Raw genomic sequence first — 25499 nt, forward strand, 5'->3', positions numbered from 1 at the left:
TACATGTATTGCATAATTTTTGATTCACAAATGAAAGCGTTACTTACGATGCATCTCAGGTGGAGGCTGTATTTTTAACCGCTCCATATGCTCAACAGCCTGGTAAGTAAGTCACACCGAATAGGGGTTTATTCGTTTGCTTTTAACAAACTTTTTCATTAATTGAGCAGATGTAAAATACGAATGAGTTGAGCTACCTGCTGCAGTTCTATTTTCTGGGCATTGAGTTGCTTCTGCTGTCTTTCCAGTTCCTCTCGCTGTTTTTGAAGGTCAGCTGCTTTCTGGTTCAAGTCTTGCTCTTGCCTGGTCAACTGCTCCTCAAACTCTCTCATTTCTTCCTCAGTGTAAGCCTGGTTCTGTTCTAGAGTCTGAGGTGAAGTATTGGCCCAAGATAATTTAGTATACATGGCAACCATCCTACATAAAGCCCAGTGCACACTGTACAATTTTGCCATCAGAAACAGATTTCGGGAATCGTAAAAGATCACTTTTGATCGCTTAATGTCACATGCTCACCGACAGTCAATTACTTGCCTTTGTGATTAATCTATGCCTCTGATGGAGTCGCAGTCCTGCAGTGTGGCGGCTCTTATGATGGCCGTCTAAATCTGGTGTCACACTGGCAGACTCAAAAGAACTCGATTTTGGTCGAGGGTGTCACACTTGCCAACTATTTTGCGGAGATCTCGCTCTCTTCAGTCGGAGGTATGACACACTTGCTGATTAAGAATGATGGAGGGGTAACAGACATACAACCTAACCGCAACACTCTCCCATTCCCTGTTACGTGGAGCTCGCCTATATAATAACAGGAGTACCGCATGAGCATAAACAATTGTAAAAGATTGGTTTAGGATGCGATTCGTGGAGTAACTTTACCTTGTGAAAGTGTGTGATTTTGTACTTATCCCCTAAAGGTTTTCTGTAAAACATGCATGTCCATATGCAGGTTTCAATGAGTTAAGAAATTACGTTTAAAAAAAAAACTTAACGTACCACTTTCTGATTTCATTAGTCATTTTAGTGTAGAAGAAACAAATGCCAGAAAAACGCTTGGTGACAGAATCACTATGGATTACAATCAGCATTTGTGATGATATGCAGCTGAATGCGATCACAAATGAAAACGTTCAGATCAGCTTGCATCCAATTACGACACTCAACATAACAATGAGGGTATCAGAATATGACACGATTGATTGTTCAGTCAACACTGTCATTCGTGACCTCAGTTCTAAAATTATATCATACAGTCTGACATAAAAGACTGCTTATGTCACACAGTTTGCATTGGCTTTTACACAAGATCTTACCGGAGTCGTATTGTGCAATCTGACAAGCTACAATAGTAAAAGACAGAAAGAAAAAAAACAAAAAAAAACAACAGTGTGCACTGACTTGTTTGTTTGTTGTTTTTTGTTGCATATGTTCATGAATGGAGAGCCATGGCCTTATTACGTATTTGATAAATCTATCACCACACTTACTTCCCAGCTGTCCGGTTCCAGAAACTCTTTTTTCTTCGTGGCAACCAGGAACTCATCTAAGGACACCAGTCTGTCTTTATTGGAGTCAACCTGTAAAGCCAGATGATTACAGATTTAGAAAACTTTGAGAATTTTGAGGATTTTTTGGAGACAGAGTAACAATACTTCCTTTTCAGTATTCGCTGATACGATATCTGCTTTTTTTTATTTTTTTATGTTGCAGTTTTCAGTGAGACTAATGATATAAAGACAGCATGTTTACTATCTTTCAGCATCAAAAATGTCACAGAAAAAAAAAAACATGTAAAGGCTGTATATCAATAAGGATTCTTTTGTAAATGTAAGTGGCAGGTTCTTTTTCATGAACATAAGCATCTCTGCGTGTTAACATGTAGAGTCCTCTGAAATTCGTTTTTTTTTTTTTTATTTTATTTTCAATAAACAAAATAAATTCAGTGTTTTCTGTGTTATTCGAAAGTTTAATTCAAATTTATCATCAAAAGGGTGTTTAAATAATTCATTAGAACTTAAAATCAAATGAAAACAGAACAATTACTTTTCAACATAACATTGTAATATTTTTATCATATGAAGAACTTTTATATATAGATCCTAACAGCACAATACAAAATACAAAACTGAAATTATTTTTGTGAGATTTTTCTTAAATAATACAATTATTGATTTAATATTATTATTACTACAGTAAATAACATAACTATACAGTAGTGATATATTTCTGACATATTTCATTTAAATGGCTCTTTTATTTTGATCTGTTGTCAGTGTAAAAAAAGCCAGCTTCACACATTCACTCAGAAACGTGCAGCACATATAGACAAAATAATGTATTTCATTAAATTGCAGCCTTTGTAGTTTAATAATCACACTAAGATATATCGTGATTTTTATTTGTGCACTGAATGTTTATGCAGTGACATTTGTGTGTCAGACGGTATCAGAGCATTTTTACGAGTAAAAGTATGTGAGCACAGAATCGGGCCTGATACCAGAATCAGACTTCCCTAGTCACAGATCTGGCCAATCTTTCTATGGTTGCTAGATCATGCAAAGAATATGTAAATCATGATTCATGACTATTTTTTTTATTTAAAAAATACTTAAGTTTATTATCTAACCTCAGTCATGACATGTTCCCTCATTCGCAGCCTCTCCTCCTCCATTTCCAACATGTCATCCTCTTCATTAGTTGGATCATAGATCTTTTCGAGCTGGACAAAACAAAAAATAATTATAATTATAATTATATTTATTTATCAAACATTATACATTTGCACATATACAGTGAAATTCTTTTTTTCACAAAAACACAAAAAATGATCTGTATAATAGCTACTGTATAAAAATAGAGCAATTTATAACTAAAATAACCACCACTCTGTGAAGATATTTGTTATTATCATTAGGCCATTTACCTCCTTAGTGAACAAGGCTTCCAACTCTTGTTCATCAAAGAAGCCATCTCCATTCGTGTCTGCAATACAAAATACCAAATTTGCCAAGGATTCAGCAAAGCTGCATGGACAGCAGTAGGCTGAAGAATGTTTTACCATGCAGGCTGAAGAATGTTTTGGGGTCAAAATCTTCCGGGTCCAGGCCATCAGCATCCTCCCACACTTCTTTCAGTTGATCCTTACTACCCTGTGGGCCAAAATATCAGTGAAGCATGAACACATCATTCAGTGAAATCACTTACATCAACAGGAGTTCATGTCTGCACACTTACAGGGTGATTGACTTTGGGGTGATCAGCATGTTTCTTCTTCATCTCCTCGTAGTGCTCCTCCTCTTTCCTCTTGCCCTCCTCATCAAGTGTCTTCAGGTGCTTCTGTCTCTCGTGCTCCTTCATCATCTCGTACCTTTTGAATTCTTCATGCCTTTCCTTGTCGTAATTTTCCAGATCTTTTGTAGCCTATGTAGTAGGATAATAAGTGATGTATGACTGCTGCACAATTCCTTGATAGTGCTTCAGTCTTCAGCTATCTTAAGAATGTGTATGGTATTTTATTATTTTGCTTACTGAACTATTGTCTGTGGAACATGCATCAATTTTCTGTCTTTTATGAACAAAACGGCCATGGGATGTTGTTTGTTAGGATGTATAAGCTGACATTGGAGTAAGAACAAAGAGCACCATTGTGATCTATGATTGCACACATATACAGTACACAATTTTCTTTAGATATTCTTCTACAGTGCGTGTGGAAGAGTGATGAAATCCTAGAGACTGTATCAAGATATCCTTGAAACATAATTCAAAACATTTTTAACCAGTCCAGTTTCACGTTATATGTGAAACAACCCTAGTATAAAGTATATTCTTTCAACACACTGATATTTTGATATTTTTTGCCTTGTTTTTATGCAACACAAAATGATCATGATCAACAATGACTGCATCCTAATTCTTGAAGAAAAAAAAAAAAAAAAAAAAAAGAACTTTATGATTACAAGCACCAAATTCAATGGGAACATGCAGGCTTTCATGGTATGAGGATCAAATATAACATGATGGGGGAAACATGGAAACACTAATAGTAATGATGTACCGATTTGATGAGTCTGTCCAGATCTTCCACCTGAAATGTGTGAGGGTTCATGTGGTTTATATATTCAAATTGTTTGAGTAAGGCCTGGTGATCAACTGCAATATCTGATAAACACAAGAGAGAACTGCCTTCAGAGAATGCTCTCAAATTATGATCCATTTCATTGTAAGGACAATTCCAACCACAAACAGCTCTGGTTTTGATTCCAGTTCCACTAAAAAAATTATGGTTCCATAACAATTCCATTAAAGGGACTGATAACAACAAAACACTGTAACGAATGTTTATCTTTAACTACACATTGATATACAGGTGCATCTCAATAAATTAGAATGTCGTGGAAAAGTTCATTTATTTCAGTAATTCAACTCAAATTGTGAAACTCGTGTATTAAATAAATTCAATGCACACAGACTGAAGTAGTTTAAGTCTTTGGTTCTTTTAATTGTGATGATTTTGGCTCACATTTAACAAAAACCCACCAATTCACTATCTCAACAAATTAGAATACATCATAAGACCAATAAAAAAAACATTTTTAGTGAATTGTTGGCCTTCTGGAAAGTATGTTCATTTACTGTATATGTACTCAATACTTGGTAGGGGCTCCTTTTGCTTTAATTACTGCCTCAATTTGGCGTGGCATGGAGGTGATCAGTTTGTGGCACTGCTGAGGTGGTATGGAAGCCCAGGTTTCTTTGACAGTGGCCTTCAGCTCATCTGCATTTTTTGGTCTCTTGTTTCTCATTCTCCTCTTGACAATACCCCATAGATTCTCTATGGGGTTCAGGTCTGGTGAGTTTGCTGGCCAGTCAAGCACACCAACACCATGGTCATTTAACCAACTTTTGGTGCTTTTGGCAGTGTGGGCAGGTGCCAAATCCTGCTGGAAAATGAAATCAGCATCTTTCAGCAGAAGGAAGCATGAAGTGCTCCAAAATTTCTTGGTAAACGGGTGCAGTGACTTTGGTTTTCAAAAAACACAATGGACCAACACCAGCAGATGACATTGCACCCCAAATCATCACAGACTGTGGAAACTTAACACTGGACTTCAAGCAACTTGGGCTATGAGCTTCTTCACCCTTCCTCCAGACTCTAGGACCTTGGTTTCCAAATGAAATACGAAACTTGCTCTCATCTGAAAAGAGGACTTTGGAACACTGGGCAACAGTCCAGTTCTTCTTCTCCTTAGCCCAGGTAAGATGCCTCTGACGTTGTCTGTGGTTCAGGAGTGGCTTAACAAGAGGAATACGACAACTGTAGCCAAATTCCTTGACACGTCTGTGTGTGGTGACTCTTGATGCCTTGACACCAGCCTCAGTCCATTCCTTGTGAAGTTCACCCAAATTCTTGAATCGATTTTGCTTGACAATCCTCATAAGGCTGCGGTTCTCTCGGTTGGTTGTGCATCTTTTTCTTCCACACTTTTTCCTTCCACTCAACTTTCTGTTTACATGCTTGGATACAGCACTCTGTGAACAGCCAGCTTCTTTGGCAATGAATGTTTGTGGCTTACCCTCCTTGTGAAGGGTGTCAATGATTGTCTTCTGGACAACTGTCAGATCAGCAGTCTTCCCCATGATTGTGTAGCCTAGTGAACCAAACTGAGAGACCATTTTGAAGGCTCAGGAAACCTTTGCAGGTGTTTTGAGTTGATTAGCTGATTGGCATGTCACCATATTCAAATTTTTTGAGATAGTGAATTGGTGGGTTTTTGTTAAATGTGAGCCAAAATCATAACAATTAAAAGAACCAAAGACTTAAACTACTTCAGTCTGTGTGCACTGAATTTATTTAATACACGAGTTTCACAATTTGAGTTGAATTACTGAAATAAATTAACTTTTCCACGACACTCTAATTTATTGAGATGCACCTGTATATACAACCAGTGAGTAATTACACCGATATAAAGAAATAGTTCACCCGAAAATGAAAGTTCTCTCATAATTAACTCAGCCTCATGCCATCCCAGATGTGTATGACTTTCTTTCATCAGCAGAACACAAGCTTGGGGTGGGCAATAAGACCAAAATCTTAAATCACGATGAGTAATTTTACATCACGATAACGATATATCACAATATCATAAAAGTTTCCTGTAAAATCAAAAAAACTGGTATATAAAAAATAACCACATTTTAATGCCTATTTTTGGAACTCCAGTCAGTGAATTAAATACGTTATAAATTAAAACTACTTACTCTTTATTTGGAACAAGACAAACAATGTCAAAGTAAATAAATAAATAAAAATCAACCTTACCAAAATGCTAAATATAACAGTATGCCACATTTCAGTTTAAGATTTTGTTGACCGTTATTATTATTATTATTATATTCTTTGCTCAAGAAACTTAAGATGTCCTCAAAGCAATGCGACAAAGATAATAAAACAGAAGTAAAAAAATATCCAACGAATATAAACACTTCTTGAAGAAAATAAATATCCCTTCTTGCTAAATAAATAAATAAATGACCAAATTAATGCAGAGTTCATCTTTTGGCTTTCATAATATTCTTCTGCTTGCTTCATTTTGAGGTGGTGAAACAGATTGCTAGTTTTACAGATGTTGCACCTGTTTTAATAACAAGCTACTCTTCATTTTCTTGACCTGTTTGGGAGTCATCTCATTCTGTGGAGATTTCATTCTCTATTTGGGGTTTCCACAGGTCAAAAATGATTGAATAGAACGAGTGATACGAGCGATACCGCTCTGAGCTCTCCTGTCTCTGGAGCACAAATATCAGACAGACTGCTGGATTTGCACGCACTTTGGTGCTCCAGAGACAGTGCGTGCCACAGTCACATGAAACATTCGCGTGTCAGATGAGAAGAATATTTAGCACTTTTAAAGCGCCAAACGCATGTTGAAGGTCAATAAATTTGCTTGGGCGGCCACAGAAAAATGTTCAATGCTGGAAAAACCCAGTTTGTGTTCAGCAGAAGAAAGAAAGTCATACATACAGAGAATTTTCATTTTAGGGTGAACTAACCCTTTAAGTCTCACAGATCAAATGTACACAACACATTAACAGTTCTTGTTTCATTTCCAGTTCCATTTGATTCTGATTGCAAGCTTAGTTATAATTTATATTATGTCCCGATTTAGCCGACAGTGGAGAAGCAGTGCAGGAAATAATGTCCAAGTATCTTAGTACGGTGAGCCGACCACATCTGTGGAAGAATGTAGACGTTCAATGCAGATGGTTATAAATATGGACTAGTTCTTGATTCACAACCCTAACCTTCATACACTTAATCTTTCATGAGTTTCATGAGCCTTGTTTGGTCTTTATGTTTTGTTCATGTAACCGGTCCTGCTCGACCCCCTCCGATCAGGATTCGAACCGGCATCAGTGTAATTAATATCATGTTTTTGTCTCGAAGAAAAACTACTGCCATGAAAGTCTAAATGAAGCATGTCAAAAAAGAATTGTGAGGGATTACACTTCAGTTTTTATGGGTACATTAACAGGACCACTTTTTTAATGGACCAGCCAGTTATGAGACAGAACAGACTAGTTAGAATTGAGAAACAAAATGCATCAGCATGTGTGTATAACACCAAAAAGCAATCGATAATGCATTTTAAAGCTTTCAGGTATTATTTTAATGGCCGTTCTTACCATTCCCTCCTTCAATGCCATGCTTGGCTTTGATCAGGGTCCTCAAACGGCTGATCTCTTGCCTTTTTAGTTCATCCAGTTTGGTTCTCACATGGTGGCTGACAAAGTCAAGCTCATTAGCCAGCTTTCCTTGCTGAAATCAGCAGGAGTCAACAGATTAACAATGTGCGACCTTTGATTTACTGCTTATGCAACACAAACAGGGCCTAATTGTTTCTTACCTTTATATCTTCCATGTCTGTGTTGTGGAGCTTCTCTCTGAAATGTTGATCTTTCTCAAGGAAATCAATAACTTCCCTGAGATAACGGTCATAATGCAGTCCAGTGTCCTAGACAGAGTCAAAATAATAATTTTTGCACTTAAGATAAACAGATATGATCATTTTGAATGCTTTCAAATGGTTGAGGTTGTTGCCCACACACACACAAATAAATAAATAAATAACAATGGATGCTTATGTAACAAGAATATTTGGCGACTGTCCTGACACTTATAATAACATTCATATAATTTGCTACTAGGGCTAGTTACGTAACTTTTGGATCAAATAGCTGTTATCTTACCACACTCTGAGGTGACTCTTTGACTGCCTCCTCTGGGAGCTTCACCTTAGTTTTGTCTATACTTATTGGCACTGCCTTGGCACAGGACAGCACGCTCGCCAACACAAGGCAGCTGGTGAAGAGTCCCTTTAAACAGGACATCTAGAAAAAGCACACGCGGACGACCAATAAGACATTAGGTACTGAAACGCACTGGCTGTGTCCCAAAACCAAGTGAGCTGCCTACATTGACAACATTTTTGGGCATCACTGGCACTTACGAATCGAAGCCTTTTTTGGAATCTCAGCGATTAAAAAGAATTCGAATCGAAAGAACTGGGATTTCAAATAAAACGCGTGGATGATTCCCAAAAAGGCTGTCTTAAGTAGGCAGCTACATAGCTTTTAGACACGGCCACTGATTGGCAGCCCAGCAGTCCAATAAATCCGTTACTAAGGAAAAACATTAACAGGCAGTTAGCGGGCCACTGTATTAAAGTGACACTACAAATATATACGGTTACGCTGGGAAGCCATATTATATTACAGTAATGAGGTTGGCCCCGGTGGCTTATCTCGACACATATAGAGGCTACTTTCATTAGCTTTCCACTGACAGCGAAACTCACCGCTGACCATTTTAAAGGTGAAAAGTTGAATGGCTGATGCTGTATGTGTGATAAGGTGCCCGCTGCGATATTCACAATTAAATAATGGCACTTACGGTGTCAGGTCGGTTTCTAGCGGGCTATCTCGGATGTTTTCTGCTTCCTTTCATTACCGCTTGCTTCCTGACAGTCCGCTATCTCAGACTGATGTTGATGATGATGATGATGATGATGATGCCAGCTGGCGAGCGTTCACCGACTCGAGCAACAGGAGGAGACAGACAGCGCGTCCACGCAGATCAGGCGGGGGGTCACTGGCTAATAACTGTTTCCTTTGAGACAAAAAGTGATCTTCCTCAAGGGAGCGCGTGGGGGCTCATAATGCCAGGTCATCCATTGGGCTGCATTCAAATCTCAGGACTGATTATATCTTTTTTAAGATATTTGTGCACCAAAAATCTAATCTTTTAAATAATTAACACCTGAATGACACTGAGAAACTTTGATAACCGTTGGATTAAAATACACAATGAAGAGTTAGAACAGGAAAATTATTATTCAGACCATCGTTGGCTATCTGACAAATTAGAGACACGGTCAGAGCCGCCAAGCTCCGCCTATTATTCCTCAACCCCCCCCCCCCCCCCCCCCCCCCCGGCCACCTTCTGGTAAATCTGAAATGATTGAAAAGTGTAAGAAAATAAATTCATTCATTCATTATTTCATTCATTCATTCTTTGGTTATTTATTTATTTAATTATTTATTATTATTCTTTTTTTTGGTGTGTTTACTCTCATCCTGTAAAGCGACCTTGAGTTTGAAGAAAGGCGCTATATAAAATAAACGTATTATTATTATTATTTATTGTTTATTTGTTTCTCACATAACATAGGATGACAGCAATAAACAAAATGTTGCAAAGCCTTAAAAATAAATATTTTTTAAGCATTTCTTATTATTTTACATTTTAAAAATAGTCATGTCAGTCAGTCATAATCATGAAATTTCAAATTTCGGTTAAACTGAGTTTGCACCTATTTCTATAATATCACAGTAAAAAAACAAAAAAAAACAAAAAAAAAACATTTGTTTTTTGTTTGTTTGTTTTTTGCATTAAAATCATGACATTAACAATATACTCTACGCATGGATCATTAGAGAAGTGACATATTATGACTTCAGTTTCTAATATTAAATAATTTTATCCAGATTTTATGGCAAGGAACCCTGCTAAATCAATCCAAAACATTATTGAAAGTACAAGTCGAGTTGTCATTTTAAAATTATATAACCATTGAATTATAAAGTAAAATAAATATATTTTTTTCTGGCCTTTTTGATTGCATAATGCATAGAATAGAAGTCATGCCTTCCGCAGCTGACATTCTGTTAATGTGTTCCAGTAGAATCAAGAGTAGAATTTCCTTCTGGGGGAAAACTTTTTCATTTAATTAAATGCAGTTCTAATTCATTTATTACTACAATACTTCCAATAGACCTTTTTCCACACTCCTGGTTTTGTAACGCGGAAGTAAATGTTTGCAATTTAACTTCGACAGCGGTGAATGGGAGTCCACAGCAAATATTATTTTCACTTAAACATTTGCTCCAAGAGCAAAATAAAAAGTCCACTATTCTCTCAGCAGCTGCAATAGAAACCCCCTAGCAGCTGTAGTAATTCATTTTTTAAAACTAATTCCAGGGTAATACAACACAAAGCATAATGATATAAAATTACACTCAATATTAAAAAAAAAAAAAAATCTTATAAAAAAATTGCTAGATTTACGCTGCTAAATTAGGCGGAAACGCGTCATCACAGTCTGTGAATAAGGTCTATAATAAAAACTTATGTTTAGTGTTTAGTCAACATCTAATCATAATTGATTTCTAATTTGAATAAGACTACCACAGTAATGGATTCCTCATGAACAACAGGAAAATTCTATACAATAATAAATTGTGGTAAGAATAATATTTTGTAATAAATAAATAACACTTAATTTTATTTAAACGACTCTGGATGACAGCAATAAAAAAAAAAAAAAAAAAACGGGGAAACAATTTTTATATTAATAAAAGATATATAATAATAATAACAACAACAATAATAATAATTATTATAATGTAGCATTCGAGGTTTCTACATAAAAATGTTTAAAGGAATGTTCCGGGTTCAGTAAAGTTAAGCTCAATAGACAGCATTTGTGGCAAAATATTGATTACCATAAAAAAATATTTTGACTCTTTCCTTCTTTTCTTAAAAAAATAAAATAAAAAAAGAAGAAGCAAAAATCAGTGTTCCAGTGAGGCACTTACAATGGAAGTGAATGGGGCCAATTTTTGGAGGGTTTAAATACAGAAATGTGAAGCTTATAATTTTATAAAAGCGTTTACATTAATTCTTATGTTAAAACCTGTGTAGTAGTTGAGCTGTAAAGTTGTTTAAATCATCATTTTTACAGTCGTTTTAGAGTTTTGTGGCAACGAAGTTATAAAATTGGCTATAACTTTCCACAGAAAAGGTTTGTAAGTGATTTTATCACACTAAAATCATGTTTACACGCATATTGTTTTTGTCTTGTGACTAAACTTTTGAAACAGTGAGTATTTTCTGTTTGGCCACCATTCACTTCCATTGTAAGTGCCTCACTGTAACCTCGATTTTTTTTAATTAATTAATTAATTAATTTTTTAAAGAAAAAATTTTATGGTAATCAACATTATGCCACAAATGCTGTCGATTGAGCTTAACTTGTATTAAACTCGGAACATTCCTTTAAAGTGCAACCAGTCCAACTTAAAATAGGAAGTTCTATTTTACATCACTTCCGTCTCCCTTCTTCACTTCCTCTCGGCGTCGGCTCGCTCTTTCTGTCCTCGCTCTCAAAACCGCCATTATGGGTCGTATGCACGCTCCTGGGTAAGTGTTATTTTTTCCTACAAAAACAATTTTTGAGGATAATACTGCTAACCCTAAATGCAGATAGCACTGTTTTACATAGTTTGTGATTACAATATGTAATAAATTGGGATTATAAATAGTCCGAATCTGCTTCCACGTTCTCCACTGTGAAGCGTGATGGCACCACATGTAGTGTGATGTAGTGTCAGTTCTTTCTACACCGGATCCCGACCTCACGTGAAATCTTCCGATCGCGTTAATTTGTGTAAGGCGTGCATGGTCAGGTATCATGCCAAATACATTCGCACAACGGACGTTTGTGTATCGGATGTGCTGTACTGTGGCTCTGGCCATTTTTAGTGATTAGTGTTAAGTAATACTTGTAGTATGTGTGAGAAACTTGCAAGTCTCATTTTTATGTTTTGAGGGCTCATATCCTTTCATTCCCTACCCTTCTTTCTTAATATTATCTGCTGTTGGGTAACATGGAAACAGGATAGCTTGTTATAGGGTAAAGCAAAAGCGTAACAATTCCCAATAGTATGTTGTAAATTAATGTTTGTTTTGTTCTGTAAAACTGATTAAACCTTTATTTATTTATTATTATTGCATTCAGCAAGGGTTTGTCCCAGTCAGCGCTTCCCTATAGAAGAAGTGTCCCTACAGTAAGTGCATTGATTCACATGCCCTATTCTCTGCAACAGTAATGCCTTTCTCAATTGCTAAAAACCTTTAAAACCATCAGAATTAACCAGATTGTGTTTTCTTTCAGTGGCTCAAACTGACATCTGATGATGTCAAAGAGCAAATCTTCAAACTGGCCAAGAAGGGTCTGACCCCCTCACAGATTGGTAAATTTTCACTCTTATCAAGGGACGTTTTCCGTGGATTATGTTTTTCTGATTACTCTGTTCCAGTCTAGTACTCATTTTACTAGAATAGAATACCTTAAAGAGCACCTATTATGGTTTTTCAAATATTACCTTTCATGTAGTGTGTTATATAGCTGTTTGTGAATGTAAAAAAGTCTGCAAAGTTTCAAAAATCAAAGTGCACGAAATATGGATTTATTGACACCCAAAAGAAAGAACCGATTCTGAACACCTGAAATGAGTCGTGAGTAATTCCAGACTTCCTGTATTAACCTACGTAATTTGGTAACAAAAAACCCGCCTCTGGTCTGTTTACGTGTACAGCCAGTGCACGCTGTTAGCCTGCTATCTGTTATTACTCATGTTATTTTCAAACTACATATAAACTTACCACTGAGAAACGTCCTGTTCTCGTTGTGCTTGCGATGGTGGTTCGGGTTGATCTTCTGATGTATCACTATCGGACTCGGGCTCAAATTGGTAAGGTAGAACAGAAATTTTTTCAGATGGAGCTGAAACTCTGATATGGTAGTGGCCATTTCCTTTCCGACACGCGCTGTAAGCGGTAGACCAGTCTCAACAGACTGGGACATCTGACCAATCAGAGCAGAGTAGGCTCTCTGAAAGGAGGAGTTTAGAATGAATCCTTTAGAACGGATCATTGAACGAGTCGTTTGAGACACTGGTGGAAAAAAAAGGTAATGCTGCAATTTAAATTGAGCAAATTAAAGTGTTTTTTGACCTTGGATGCATGTAAATCTATTGTACGAGACCTTTAAAACAAAATTAGGCCCGTTTAAAAACCATAATAATGCTCATGAAAGTGTCATTTAGCTGTGCTTATATATTTTGACTGACTTGATGGCTCTGAGCACAGGATGTTTTCATAATAGAACATTTTTGATCAGGCCACAATGCCTACACAACAGTTGTCGAACTGTTCATTGTAATGGCTTTTTCCTCATTAGGTGTGATCTTGAGGGACTCTCATGGTGTTGCTCAGGTGCGTTTTGTCACTGGCAACAAGATCCTTAGGATCCTGAAGGCCAAAGGCCTGGCCCCTGACCTGCCTGAGGATCTCTACCACCTCATCAAGAAGGCTGTCGCTGTGAGGAAGCACTTGGAAAGGAACAGAAAGGTAGTGAATCATAAACATTAGGTTATGAATCTTTGCTGTGCAGGCATATGAAAGCTAAGCACAATTCAGCCCTGTTCTGATGCTTAAAATGCTTTTCCTGGCAATTGCCCTGCAAATTGGAACACGGAACCCTTTAGATATTGCTCTGAATAAATCAGTGCTCGATTGAAATGGTTTTGCTTCATGGTTGATGCTTGTTTATGCAGGACAAGGATGCCAAATTCCGTCTGATTCTGGTTGAGAGCAGAATCCACAGGCTCGCCCGCTACTACAAGACCAAGAGAGTACTTGCACCCAACTGGAAGTAGTGAGTGTTCATTTCAAATTACAGAGTAGCTTGTTTAATATATATAAAAAGAAAAAGAGCTTCCCCCATATGCAGAGCACATTTCATTGTCCTGTTCTTCCCCTTATAAGAATTTAGATATTTCTTATGTGCTAGATAAATCCTGGAGGTAAATTAGCAGTGTGGCTCCATTGTGCCACTGCTGCCAGTCCCCTTCATACAAAAGCTTCTTTGTCTTTCAAAAGTGTTTTTTTTTTTTTCTTAAAGGATTCTTTTAATTGATGATTTTTTAAATTTATTTTTTTATCCACAGCGAATCCTCCACAGCTTCTGCACTGGTGGCTTAAATTAGCAGTTTTTGGACAAATAAAAAGTATTTGGATCAATTAATGTAGTGTTTTTATTGCTGTCAGTGTGAATTTATTCTCATTTTGTATACCAGCTTCTAGAGTAATTTCCCTGTTGTGCTGGAATTAGAGCATAGTGTTGCACATGCTCAGCCAAAGGAAGTACTTTGAGACTAAAAATGGGTGAATGGTCTTAAAGAATAGTTTCCAAGAGCTTATGTAATAAACAATTTGTGGCTAAGAGGAAATTAGTAGATGCCTTAGTAGTAGACACAGTTTGTGGTTTGACAGTGTTGGTGAAAATACACAGAATTATCTGAGATCTTGGATTCAGTGAATAGTGGCATTTTAGTACACTGATTTGTTTAAAAAAAAAATGCAATCAATTTATTTTCATCTGTGATAAAAAAAAAAAAAAAAAAATGGCATACTTTCAAAAGAACATGGACACAAACTTCGTGTGCAGGTATGCTGGATTATGAAACCCTTGAAAAGTAATTATTGAACTTCAAAACTGTGCACATGTTAAAGGGATAGTTCATCCAAAAATGAAAATTCTCTAATTATTTACTCACCCTCATGATATCCCAGGTGTGTATGACTTTCTTTCTTCACCAGAACAAATTTGAAGAAAAATATCTCCGCTCAGTAGGTCCTTAAAATGCAAGTGAATGGAGATTTCTCTTTTGAAGCACCAAAAATCACAGTCAGCATAAACGTCATCGATGTGACTCCAGCAGTTACATAAATATCTTCTAAAGCGGTACGATTGCTTTTGATAAGAAAAAGATCAATATTTAAGTACTTTTTAACTATAATCCAATGCTTCACGACAAGGTGGAGTCTATGCGATCTCTCGTGTGACATTCTCATTGCCATGATACAGATGTGATGTCACGTTCTCTACTCTGTTGAGACATACAGGATGAGCACACATGCATCATTGTGAGTATAAATAGAGATACAAATACAGATTTAATCCAAAACCTACAAATCTACTGTACAGCGTTCCTTCTCACTTGTAAACAGCGCTGCTCTTCCGCCTGTGACGCACGTGCGTCAGTTCTCGAATGTGATTACACACATACTGTTTCTGACCGGAAGCATGATTTAGAGTAAAAAAAAAAAAAAAGTACTTAAATATTGATCTTTTTTCACATCAAAAGCATTCGTGTCACTTTAGAAGACATTAACAGCTGGTGTCGTATTGATGACGTTTATGCTGTCTGCGATTTTTGGTGCTTCAAAAGAGAAATCTCCATTCACTTGCATTTTAAGGACCTATTGAGCAGAGAGATTTTTCTTCAAATGTGTTCTGGTGCAGAAAGAAAGTCAAACACACCTGAGATGTCATGAGGGTGAGAAAATAAGAGAATTTTCATTTTTGGTTGAACTATCCCTTTAACCTGTTAAAGGAATAGTTCTCCCAATAATATGAACATTCTAATTTTTTAATCGCCCTCATGCCATCAGTGTTTGTATATGACTTCTGAACACAAATGAGAATTTTAGAAGAATATTTTGGCTCTGCTGGTCATCACAATGCAAGTGAATGGTGTCTAGAACTTTGGAGTGCCAAAAAGCACTTAAAGGCAGCGTAAAAGTAATCCATACGACTCCAGTGGTTAAATCTATGTCTTCAGAAGCAATATGACAGTTGTGAGTGAGAAACAGATCAATGTTTAAACCCCTTTTTTTATTTTTTTATTTTTTTTTAAACTGTAAATTCTACATGCCCAGTTGGTGGTGATATGCATGAATACCTTGGATACTGTTTAAAATGTATAGAGCTCATTTCCACTAGAGGTCAGTGTTCACAAGCCAGTTGCAATTTGTGCTAGAACTACCAAATTCTTATAAAAATGTGTAAAATGATCATTAACATGTTGTAGAAGAGAATATATTTTAATGAACCAGTCTGATGAGTGACATGGTGTTAAAAGTGATTTGTCCATAATGGGGATTTTCATTTTTGTGTTAAATATGTGAAAATGTCTTTAGATATGGGATTAGAGGTGGATGGTTTTACCCAGCCTTTCATAACTGACACATTTACTGCTAAAAGCTTTAAACATATTTGACATCTATGTTTAATTGTTTGTTTTTTTTTTTACACAAAAACCTGTCATTTCAAACCACTAATTGCCATAGCAGAGCTGACATGTTAAAGTCTGAAAAGCCATAATGGTCTATTATGAATAGGACCAAGTTCATCATTCAAAATTTATTCAGGGCTTTCAAAGGTCTCATCAATGAGATGAGGTAGGATCTTTAACTGGGAACTAAAATAAAGTTTTCCACAAAATGTTCTATGATGTGTAGGTCTTAGAAGCAGTACATTCACAAATAGATGTGTGCATAACATCATGGGGTGTTTAGGATGCTCTTATATTAGCAAATGTCATCATTTTTAATCACACATACATATAGATTAAAAATGAAACGCATGCATTTTGTGCATCTTTGCCTCAGTCTAGCCCAGACCAGTTTCTAAATGTTAAGAGAGCCTCACTAAACCACAGTTAATGAATGGTGCATGCACAGAGACTGGAAGACAACTTCTTGAGGATTTAACTGCAGTTGCCTCAGTGTGAAACACTCCAAAGAGACAAAGGTAACACTGCGTCACCTTGCTGCATTGTGAGCTGCTGGCAGTAGTGAAGAAACCTTCAGCACTACCTGCACTGCAGAGCTGCACAAGACTGCACACCAGCACTGCGTGTCTGTGATTGAGTGGGAGTGGAATAACAGTAGACGAAAGACCTTTTAAGTGTAATAGTATTACAAAAAGCCCTTAATTCAAACAAGCTTATTAGCCGAACATGCGCTGTGGTCTGTCTGAGGCATATGGTGTGTTATTTTGACAGACTGGGGGCATAACATGGAAATGTGGACTGGGGGTCTGCACTAAAGTCCCACAGCACTGGTTTGCCTCTGTAGGGTTACAGGCCTGTCAATCACACCTACTCCCAAATCAACTCTTCTGCTCTGACGAACTGTCAGCCAAAGCCAGAAGGTCTGACTTTAAAACTGCTGACACAATATAAAAGTGCCCTCAGTGAATTCTGTTTATAATTATACACATATAGTGTATGTTCTTACATTAACAAGAGTCTCTTAGAATATAACTTGTTTGCTGTAACCTAGTTGTCATTTTTTTTTTTTTTTGTCCAAATAATCCAATTTTAAATTGTGAGAATAATGAGTCAGTGATTAAAGCCAGCTTGGAGTTGAAAACTGTGCTATTAAGTGGAATCTCAGTAATGTGTGGCATAATACTGAAGTCATAAACATCTTTTTCCATTGGGTATCATCAAATGTCTCTTCTGTTGGTGTTTAAGTCATCTAGAGGGAAACAAGAGGGAAACATTGCATCAAACCAACAAAAGGCATGCCGACAAAAGATCCCCCCAGCTCCAAAGGGATTCTGTGCTAAAATATTTATATGACTCTGAAGTGTTTGATGTAGATACCACTGGAGTCAACTGGCTGTTTTGGCAAGAACAGAATGTAAAAACAGAGTGTAAATCAGAGATACAAGGGAAATGTTTACATGTTTTGTTCAAGGGAAACTGTTCACAAAATCCCCTTCTATCCATGTATTTGTCCCAGGCCAGCCAATACATACAATATTTGTTTGAGAAATTAAAACCACACATCTGAACATAAAGAGCAATGATGTATGTTGCATAAAAAAAAAAATAATAATAAAAAAAAAAACATATTCAAAAATGAAAATAATGAATTCAAATATGAAAGACAATATCAAATTGATTTACCTGCCAGCTGTTTCCATTAATACAGTGCTGGCTTGTGGTACATTAACACATGCGACATGACTTTGAGCTGTGCCTCTTACACTTGGCTGAAATTTATGGATGGCATGAGGAAACTGGACAAGTCTGGTTTGGTGCAGTGTAAGCGTTATTGTAATGTTATATTTGAGATGACTCACTCTCTGCTTGGACAAAGGGAGTCACAAGTGATGGAGCTGACAGATTGAAACCTTCACCAATGTCATCTTTATTCACCCAACAAGAACAAGAAATTCCAAACATTGAATTAAACCTGCACTGAATAATCTTACACATAAATCTGCCACAAAAATATGACCTACTCCTTATAGAGATTAAATGAGAGATTAAAAGAAATGTTTTAATGATTACAATGAGTTCTCTAAATGGAGGTTTTCAAACTTTTTAATGCAAAGGACCCTATGTGAGAAAAAAGTAAATGTGATATTATAAAGACTTCTAGTTTGCAAAATTAAATCATTATCTTTTAGATTGTCATTGTACTAAAGCCAAAAGAAATTATTCAAATATTATCTGGAAAATATTTACTTTATATTATGTTGACAATAAATCTTTCTTAAATAGGTGTATTGTAAGATTTATAAGCCTGAAAAACATTTCAATTCAAATGTATATGTATAATGTTTTTTTTATTTTTTTATTTTTTTACAATAAACTTTGTTTCAGAGCAGCTTTATAGAGAATAGTGAATAACAACCCTTATTTCTTACAATTAAGATTTTTTTTTTTTTTTTAATAACATATGGAAATAAATCCAGATTTATTTTTAACTGTTTTTATTTCTTACTATGGCTGCCAACAGAATAAAATAATTTTGATTAATCTCATTATTTCAGAATGAAATGGTCATAATGTAAAAACATTAAAAAAATGTTTACACTTTTTTTCTCTGAAATTTGTCGTGGACGCCTTGCACCCTCTTGAAAATTCCTGCTCTATACAATCAGAAAATTATACATTAACATTTTACTGACGTTGCCTGTTAATGCAATTATTCTGAATAATGTACTTCATAAAAGTAACAGTAATCTGATTATGTGTATTTTAAAATGTAATTAAATCTAAGAACAAATGTTTTGGATTATGTAATCTGATTACATAATCCAAAAGTAATGTTACATTTCCCCCAACATAACAGAAAATAACATCCACCTTAATGTTATTTTAATATTATTTTTACACAATTACCCACTGCTGTAATCAATCACTCAATCTACCGCTGTGGGACTATGCCACTCAGTAGTCAAGCAAGTGTTGGGAAGTGTTGGTTTTGCTTAAAAATGGCTTGTTCTATGTATAAGTATAGGCCGACAGTATATCTACAGTATAAGGTCAACCGTCAACTGTCAGCCACTACAGACTCTGTAGGTGGCTATAAATAGCATGGGCTAGTGGAAGGATAATCAGCTGTTGTTGCAGTTGGATTTTTTCTTTTGTTATGACTCTGCCCTGCCCTAGCAAGATGTTTGGCCAGGTGTGTTTCTGTTGTCATCGTTAGGAATGCATGGGAGAGTCTCTAGGTACAGTATATGACAGTTTTGTGTCAGAGATCCTGTATCTCATACTATGGCACGTTTGGTTTCATAAGGTGGTGCATCCTTGTCCAACTATTAGCTCACGTGCAGGTGTCCATTTACCAGTTTGGAGAGTTAGTTAAGTCAGTTTATTCTGAAAAAAGGAAAAACCTAATAAACCTTTTGCATTTTCATTAGCAATGTGTATGGCATTCAACTGTCTAGACAATGCAGTAAATACATTAATGAGCAGCACAGTTGTGTTTTGTCATACTTGGGTTGAGGCCAAAGCAGTGGGAATTTACAAATGGAGACCCTTCAGAGAACTTGACTTTCTGAAGATGTCTAGGAAAGGAGGACAGAATGATTGTTTCTCAGTCTGATCTTTTTGGCAGGGACAGACAGGTTGAACCTGACTAAAATAACCACTCACCCTGTATTATTGTACTACTGTTCACCTTTTGTTGCCTGCCACGAAAAAAAAAAAAAAAAAAAAAAAAAACAGATGAAGAAAACATTTAAGTTCTGTGAGCATAATAAATGTCTAATACCAGGTAGCTTTAATGTAAATCTATTTCTAGACTGTCAGTTCTCTTACACACACACACACACACACACACACACACACACACACACACACATATATATATATATATATATATATATATATATATATATATATATATATGTGTGTGTGTGTGTGTGTGTGTGTGTGTGTGTGTGTGTGTGTATATATATATATATATATATATATATATATATATATATATATATATATATATATTAATGTAAATCTATTACTGGACTGTCAGTTCCCTTATATACATACACACACACACACACACACACACACACACACACACACACACACACACACATATATATATATATATATATATATATATATATATATATATATATATATATATATATATATATATATATATATATATATATATATATATATATATATATATATATATATATATATATATATATATATATTAATGTAAATCAATTACTGGACTGTCAGTTTCCTTATACACACATACACACACACACACACACACATATATATATATATATATATATATATATATTTATTTATTTATTTTTTTGGGGGGGGGGGGGGGCAGTGAATATGTTGGTTGGGCAAATAAAAATGTCAAGACCTTGAGCCTTGTTATTTGCAAAGTAGTAACAGAGCAGAGTTTCAGAATTCGGGAATGTTAATCTTTCCAGGTTTCAAGTGTAATTTAAATCTGTGAAGCATGAAGTTCGTACAGCATTGTCTTCTGTCAGAATAGCAGGTGGAATCTTGTGTGCGACATCCCGCCTGACCAATGATCCCCTGCCCTTATTCTTTTTTGTCGGCTTATACACTGGGACAAAGACTTTCTTCTCAAGTTTAGCCTGCCCCTTTAACAGCAGTGCAACCCTAGTGGCGATTATCGGACCGTCCGGTTCCCTGAAAACTCTGCGGTGCAGCTCTCACTCTAAACGGGGATCATGGCGGCTCCGCTCGGGCGGGACACACTACCTGATCACTGGTCCTACGGAGTATGCAGGGATGGCAGGGTCTTTTTCATCAAGTGAGCAACCATACAAAAGGTTTAATCGCAATACTGCTGAATGTATTTATCAGAAATCCGCACCTTTAAGATGGGTCTCGTAACAGGTGTTTCTGTTTTCAGCGACAAAACTCACAGCACTACTTGGCTTCATCCCCGCACTGGCGAACCTGTCAACTCAGGACACATGATACGATCAGGTACGGGAAATCACAATGCTTGCAGTGTGTGCGATGTAAACTTTGCATCGGATCCCGCTTTAAGTGTGTTTAAAGTGAGGAGGTGAAAACACGTCCTCTGCATAATTGATGGGCTACTTTCTGTTGCATTAGAAACTGGCTGCGCCTTAATAGAGTTCTGTACAAATATTTTTCTCCCTCCAGATTTACCGCGGGGATGGGAAGAAGGTTTCACCGAGGAAGGCGCCAGCTACTTTATAAAGTAAGCCATAGTACATTTCTGTTTTGTCCTTGTGGGACCGCGGAGGATGCGAATGCAACTGCAAAGCCCTCCCCAACGCGCTCACTCACGCCTCCTTCAGTGATCAAGAGTAGTGTCGGGTCTGTGCGCTCCTCACCACCTGTATATTGAGAGCACACTTAGATTTGATACGTGAAAGGTTATGATTACTGCTGATTTGCAATTGTGTATACCTACTGTAGATCCCTTCGTTGTCATTAAAAGATAGTCAGGACCTCGGTGACATCAGACAACTGACACCATCCATCCATCCAAATTCTAAAACATTACACAAAGGCATTATTGTGAAATAGTTGCTTGAATAACAGAGATAAAAGCAAATAGAGTATTCTCTTTGAAATTAGACAAACTTAAAAGCAGTTACATATATAACGCTTCCCTAGATAATGCTGTACAAATGCATTAAATACATTTGAATTAATGAGCCGGCTCTTGCTCAGAAAGATGATTTCCCTTGGAACCTGTAGATTCTAATTCAGCCTCTCATCTGTAAAAAAGCATTTTATTGTCTAAAATATAAGAAATGCATTACGCCAAAATTTCATGATCACTTTAAGGTGTTTTTATTTATTTATTTATTTATTTATTTTCAATCTACCATTACTTTGAATAATTAGAGATTCGGTAGAATTTAGAGAATGACAAAATACCACAATTGCTTATTACTGGCATCAGCATTGCATTTTTAGTGCTTTGTCTATCTACCTTACTCAAATGACATTAGATACGGTATATATAGATTACATCTGATAATGGCATGTAAATCTATTTGATCCAACAAGGTATTTGATAGGAACAAAGAGTGCTTAAATGTGGACAGTTGGTCAAATCTTTCATCATTATCTCTGCAGCAAGGTTGGTTGATTGAATCCCATGGTGCTTTGCGGGCGATGTGGGCGGAACTTCCGGTTAAGCGTAAACGATCGATGTTATGTCGTAATGCAGCATTAAAAATGACAGACACTTGAGAACAAATGATCACAGAATTATAGCGAGCCGATATTTTTCTTGCTTACCTATCTGTTAATGATTATGGGTTTCAGGATGATTGCCAAATATCGCAAATAGAAGCATTTTAGTTATTTTGTTGAGTCTTTATCCATCGATGGAAGAACCTGAGCAGACTAACCTGAAAAGTTATGTAGCCTATTAGCGACTTCACAGCTGTAAAGCTGGACATGTTTTGAGAACTGTAGATAATTATGTTTATTTTAAAGCATATATTGAGTCTAGTCAGAACCTGAAGAGTATGCAGAAGTTCAATGTTCTCTGTAAAGTAACTATAAAACAGTATGTATTATTAAAAGCACTGTACAAATAAATTTAATTGATACTGAAATGATGTTTTCCCAATCACCTTTTCCCCTTAAGGGAAGACAAGCACATTCTGCAAAGACATTCAAAAGAAAGTGAACTGCAGGCAGGAAAAATGCAGGAGAGAGGAAAATCAGAATACAGTTAATTTAAAATATGATAAAACATCTCACTACTGTACTCATTTAATAATTATGGTCTTCCACTGTAGAATTTATCCATTTAGCTTCACAGCATGAAAACAATTGAAAACATCGTCACCACTCACAGACAGTTCAGGAAAAACACAGTTCCTTTTATACTTAGTAATAATACCATTTCAAAGCATGTGAAGCATTCATAAAAAGATGCTAAATAAAAAGTGAACAAACTTTCAAAATTTCGAATGAACTTTCAGCACATGTACACACAGCTGTTAGCACAATAATGCTATCATTCATGTAATTCATTGCACTCTGTTTCTGGATGTCTATCATAGCCTGACCGTAACGGTGGATAATATAAGTAATCCCCACTGTTGACTTCTTGCTAATAAAGTGAAAAGAGAACACAAACAAATTATTCCAAAGCTTTTTCAAACAGATGTTCCTAAGTCAATCGTTCTGTAGACAGCCGATGAAAGAAGCAGCATCTTGGACTGGAGCATTGTGCTTTGCGAGTGGTTTCTGATCATAACATTACCGTTTTAGATAAAACTTTAGCTTCACTTGATTATTAGGATAACCATTAACCGCACACATTGTCCGGGAAATGTTTAAGACATCTTACAACATTTAAAAAGCAAGAATCTAACCGCACGACACGCAATCAAGCAGTGACCGCCTATACACAAAACGGCAACCAATCGCACTTCCGCTAGCCAACCGGAAATTCTGCCCACCTTGCGAAATACAGTGGACTCACTGAGAATATTGTGGATAGAGTGCATTGAAATGTTTACAGTCACCCAACATGGGAGCCAGGCAGCCCATGACCTCTCTCTGCTCACTTAATGGAGGAAATAAAGGGCACTGCCCAGCAGGACTGGATGGGTCTTCCCATTAAAATTCTCCTCATGTACGTCAATGTGCAGGACCCTCCGCATTTAGCTTATGTTGTTCCCCTCTGTCTGTACATGTGTATATGTGTGTGTGTGCCCATATGCCCGTGTGATGACAGAGATGTATGGCACGATCACACACTCAATTTATGGTGACTTGACTCACCAAAGTCACTTTACCCATTTAGCTTCACTAAACAGAAGTCTACACCCATCATCATTGTCAAGGTATCTGGTCCTTCACTGTCCTTCACTGAATGACCTGTTCCACGTGACATTTAGATGCTTCATACCACATTAGAACATTTGTGCATTTGCCTGACAGGCTATTTGTTTGTGAGAAACATTGCACTTTACTCCCAATAACACTATAAGTAGTCACAAACAAATAGGGGCAGCAGGAGCAATTGAGAGCCAATGTGAAACTATTACATAAAATTTCCCCTCTCAAGTTGATTCCATGCGCTTTGGAATTGTGTAGAGTCTGTTCCTTCTTTCACACAATATCCATGCAGTGATTTGCTGCAGGACTGCAGTGAAGAGAATGTTTACTTGTGGCTTATTTTCAGTGTTTGCTTTGGAGAGGCACTGAATTCATTCAGAAAAATATATATAAAGAGCTTGATCGTGATGTACTACGAATTGGAAGTGCAGTTGAGGATTGCCCTGCTGCTGCAGTTTGTGAACCTAAGCTGTTTCACATTTGTGATGTAAATTTTGATAAAACATTCTCTGATGCCAAATACAAGGCAATCACAGGGTGTCTGACAAGTCAACCGATGAGAAAAACATGACAATCACCCCGTTATCTCAATGCTTCACTCATGTAGCTTGTGCGATCCAAAGTGCATTACTGCCTTGCTCTCTGTTTTGCATCTAAATAGCACCACTTTCCCACAAAGATGTTTATTTGTTAGTTCAATGCTCCACTGGTGTCTGACCAGCAAAATACGCCCTGACAAAGCTGCTATAGTGAGAGTGGGTGTTTTAAAGGTCAAAGAAAATTATTTTAGAAATGTTATTGCTGACAGTTTTATTGTGGGTGATGTGAACGGGCTCATTGTGCTGCATCTGGGCACCGTCAAATACTAACCAGTGCAGCTCTGAGACCGTAGAGAGCTAAAATGTCAAGACTGTAAAATAATGCACTTATTTGTTGGCTAAATGACATTATAGTTCCTGTTTTGATCCGGGACTTTGATGCTGGACATTGTCTTTGTGTCATTTTGTGTTAACAGGGTTACAAAAGGGGGCTGAATATTATTTTAGGTCAAGAATGCTAGAACAGAAAGGTAGGCCTATTTCTCCCTTTTTTAGGTATGGTGAACGTGTGGCTTCCCATAAATTAATATGCCAACTTTGTGGTTTAAATTGCAT

At 36.6% G+C, this 25499-nt stretch overlaps 3 protein-coding genes and 1 non-coding gene across 16 annotated transcripts in view; 3 read left to right on the plus strand and 1 right to left on the minus strand.

The window, feature by feature from the left end:
* LOC127435570 (nucleobindin-2) overlaps nt 1-9410 on the minus strand; it is a 10985-nt gene extending 1575 nt beyond the window's left edge. The window contains exons 1-12 of the mRNA XM_051689156.1: nt 8957-9410; nt 8254-8394; nt 7911-8018; nt 7690-7822; nt 4058-4161; nt 3235-3420; nt 3059-3149; nt 2924-2982; nt 2627-2719; nt 1488-1577; nt 198-368; nt 48-99 (exon numbers count right to left, since the gene is read on the minus strand). Coding sequence (XP_051545116.1) covers nt 48-99; nt 198-368; nt 1488-1577; nt 2627-2719; nt 2924-2982; nt 3059-3149; nt 3235-3420; nt 4058-4161; nt 7690-7822; nt 7911-8018; nt 8254-8394 — 1228 coding nt within the window. The 5' untranslated portion in view covers nt 8957-9410. The remainder of the gene's footprint in view (nt 1-47; nt 100-197; nt 369-1487; nt 1578-2626; nt 2720-2923; nt 2983-3058; nt 3150-3234; nt 3421-4057; nt 4162-7689; nt 7823-7910; nt 8019-8253; nt 8395-8956) is intronic.
* Nucleotides 9411-11660: 2250 nt separating this feature from the next.
* Nucleotides 11661-14428, plus strand: LOC127446531 (40S ribosomal protein S13-like). The gene is made up of 6 exons (XM_051707519.1): nt 11661-11764; nt 12363-12411; nt 12519-12597; nt 13587-13756; nt 13963-14063; nt 14356-14428. The coding sequence occupies exons 1-6, from the start codon at nt 11742-11744 to the stop codon at nt 14387-14389; spliced, it is 456 nt and encodes a 151-aa protein (XP_051563479.1). The 5' UTR covers nt 11661-11741; the 3' UTR covers nt 14390-14428.
* Nucleotides 14138-14267, plus strand: LOC127449348 (small nucleolar RNA SNORA19). Its single transcript, XR_007898719.1, has one exon. It is a non-coding gene; the product is annotated as a small nucleolar RNA SNORA19 (small nucleolar RNA).
* Nucleotides 14429-21186: 6758 nt separating the features above from the next.
* LOC127409766 (pleckstrin homology domain-containing family A member 7-like) overlaps nt 21187-25499 on the plus strand; it is a 173200-nt gene continuing 168887 nt past the window's right edge. For all 13 annotated transcript variants that reach the window (XM_051644855.1, XM_051645058.1, XM_051645613.1 and 10 more), the window contains exons 1-3: nt 21187-21310; nt 21413-21489; nt 21673-21730. In XM_051644855.1, the coding sequence (XP_051500815.1) occupies nt 21228-21310; nt 21413-21489; nt 21673-21730 (218 nt within the window). In that variant the 5' untranslated portion in view covers nt 21187-21227. The remainder of the gene's footprint in view (nt 21311-21412; nt 21490-21672; nt 21731-25499) is intronic.

Source organism: Myxocyprinus asiaticus, chromosome 1, assembly GCF_019703515.2.
Source record: "Myxocyprinus asiaticus isolate MX2 ecotype Aquarium Trade chromosome 1, UBuf_Myxa_2, whole genome shotgun sequence".
Taxonomy (NCBI): domain Eukaryota; kingdom Metazoa; phylum Chordata; class Actinopteri; order Cypriniformes; family Catostomidae; genus Myxocyprinus; species Myxocyprinus asiaticus.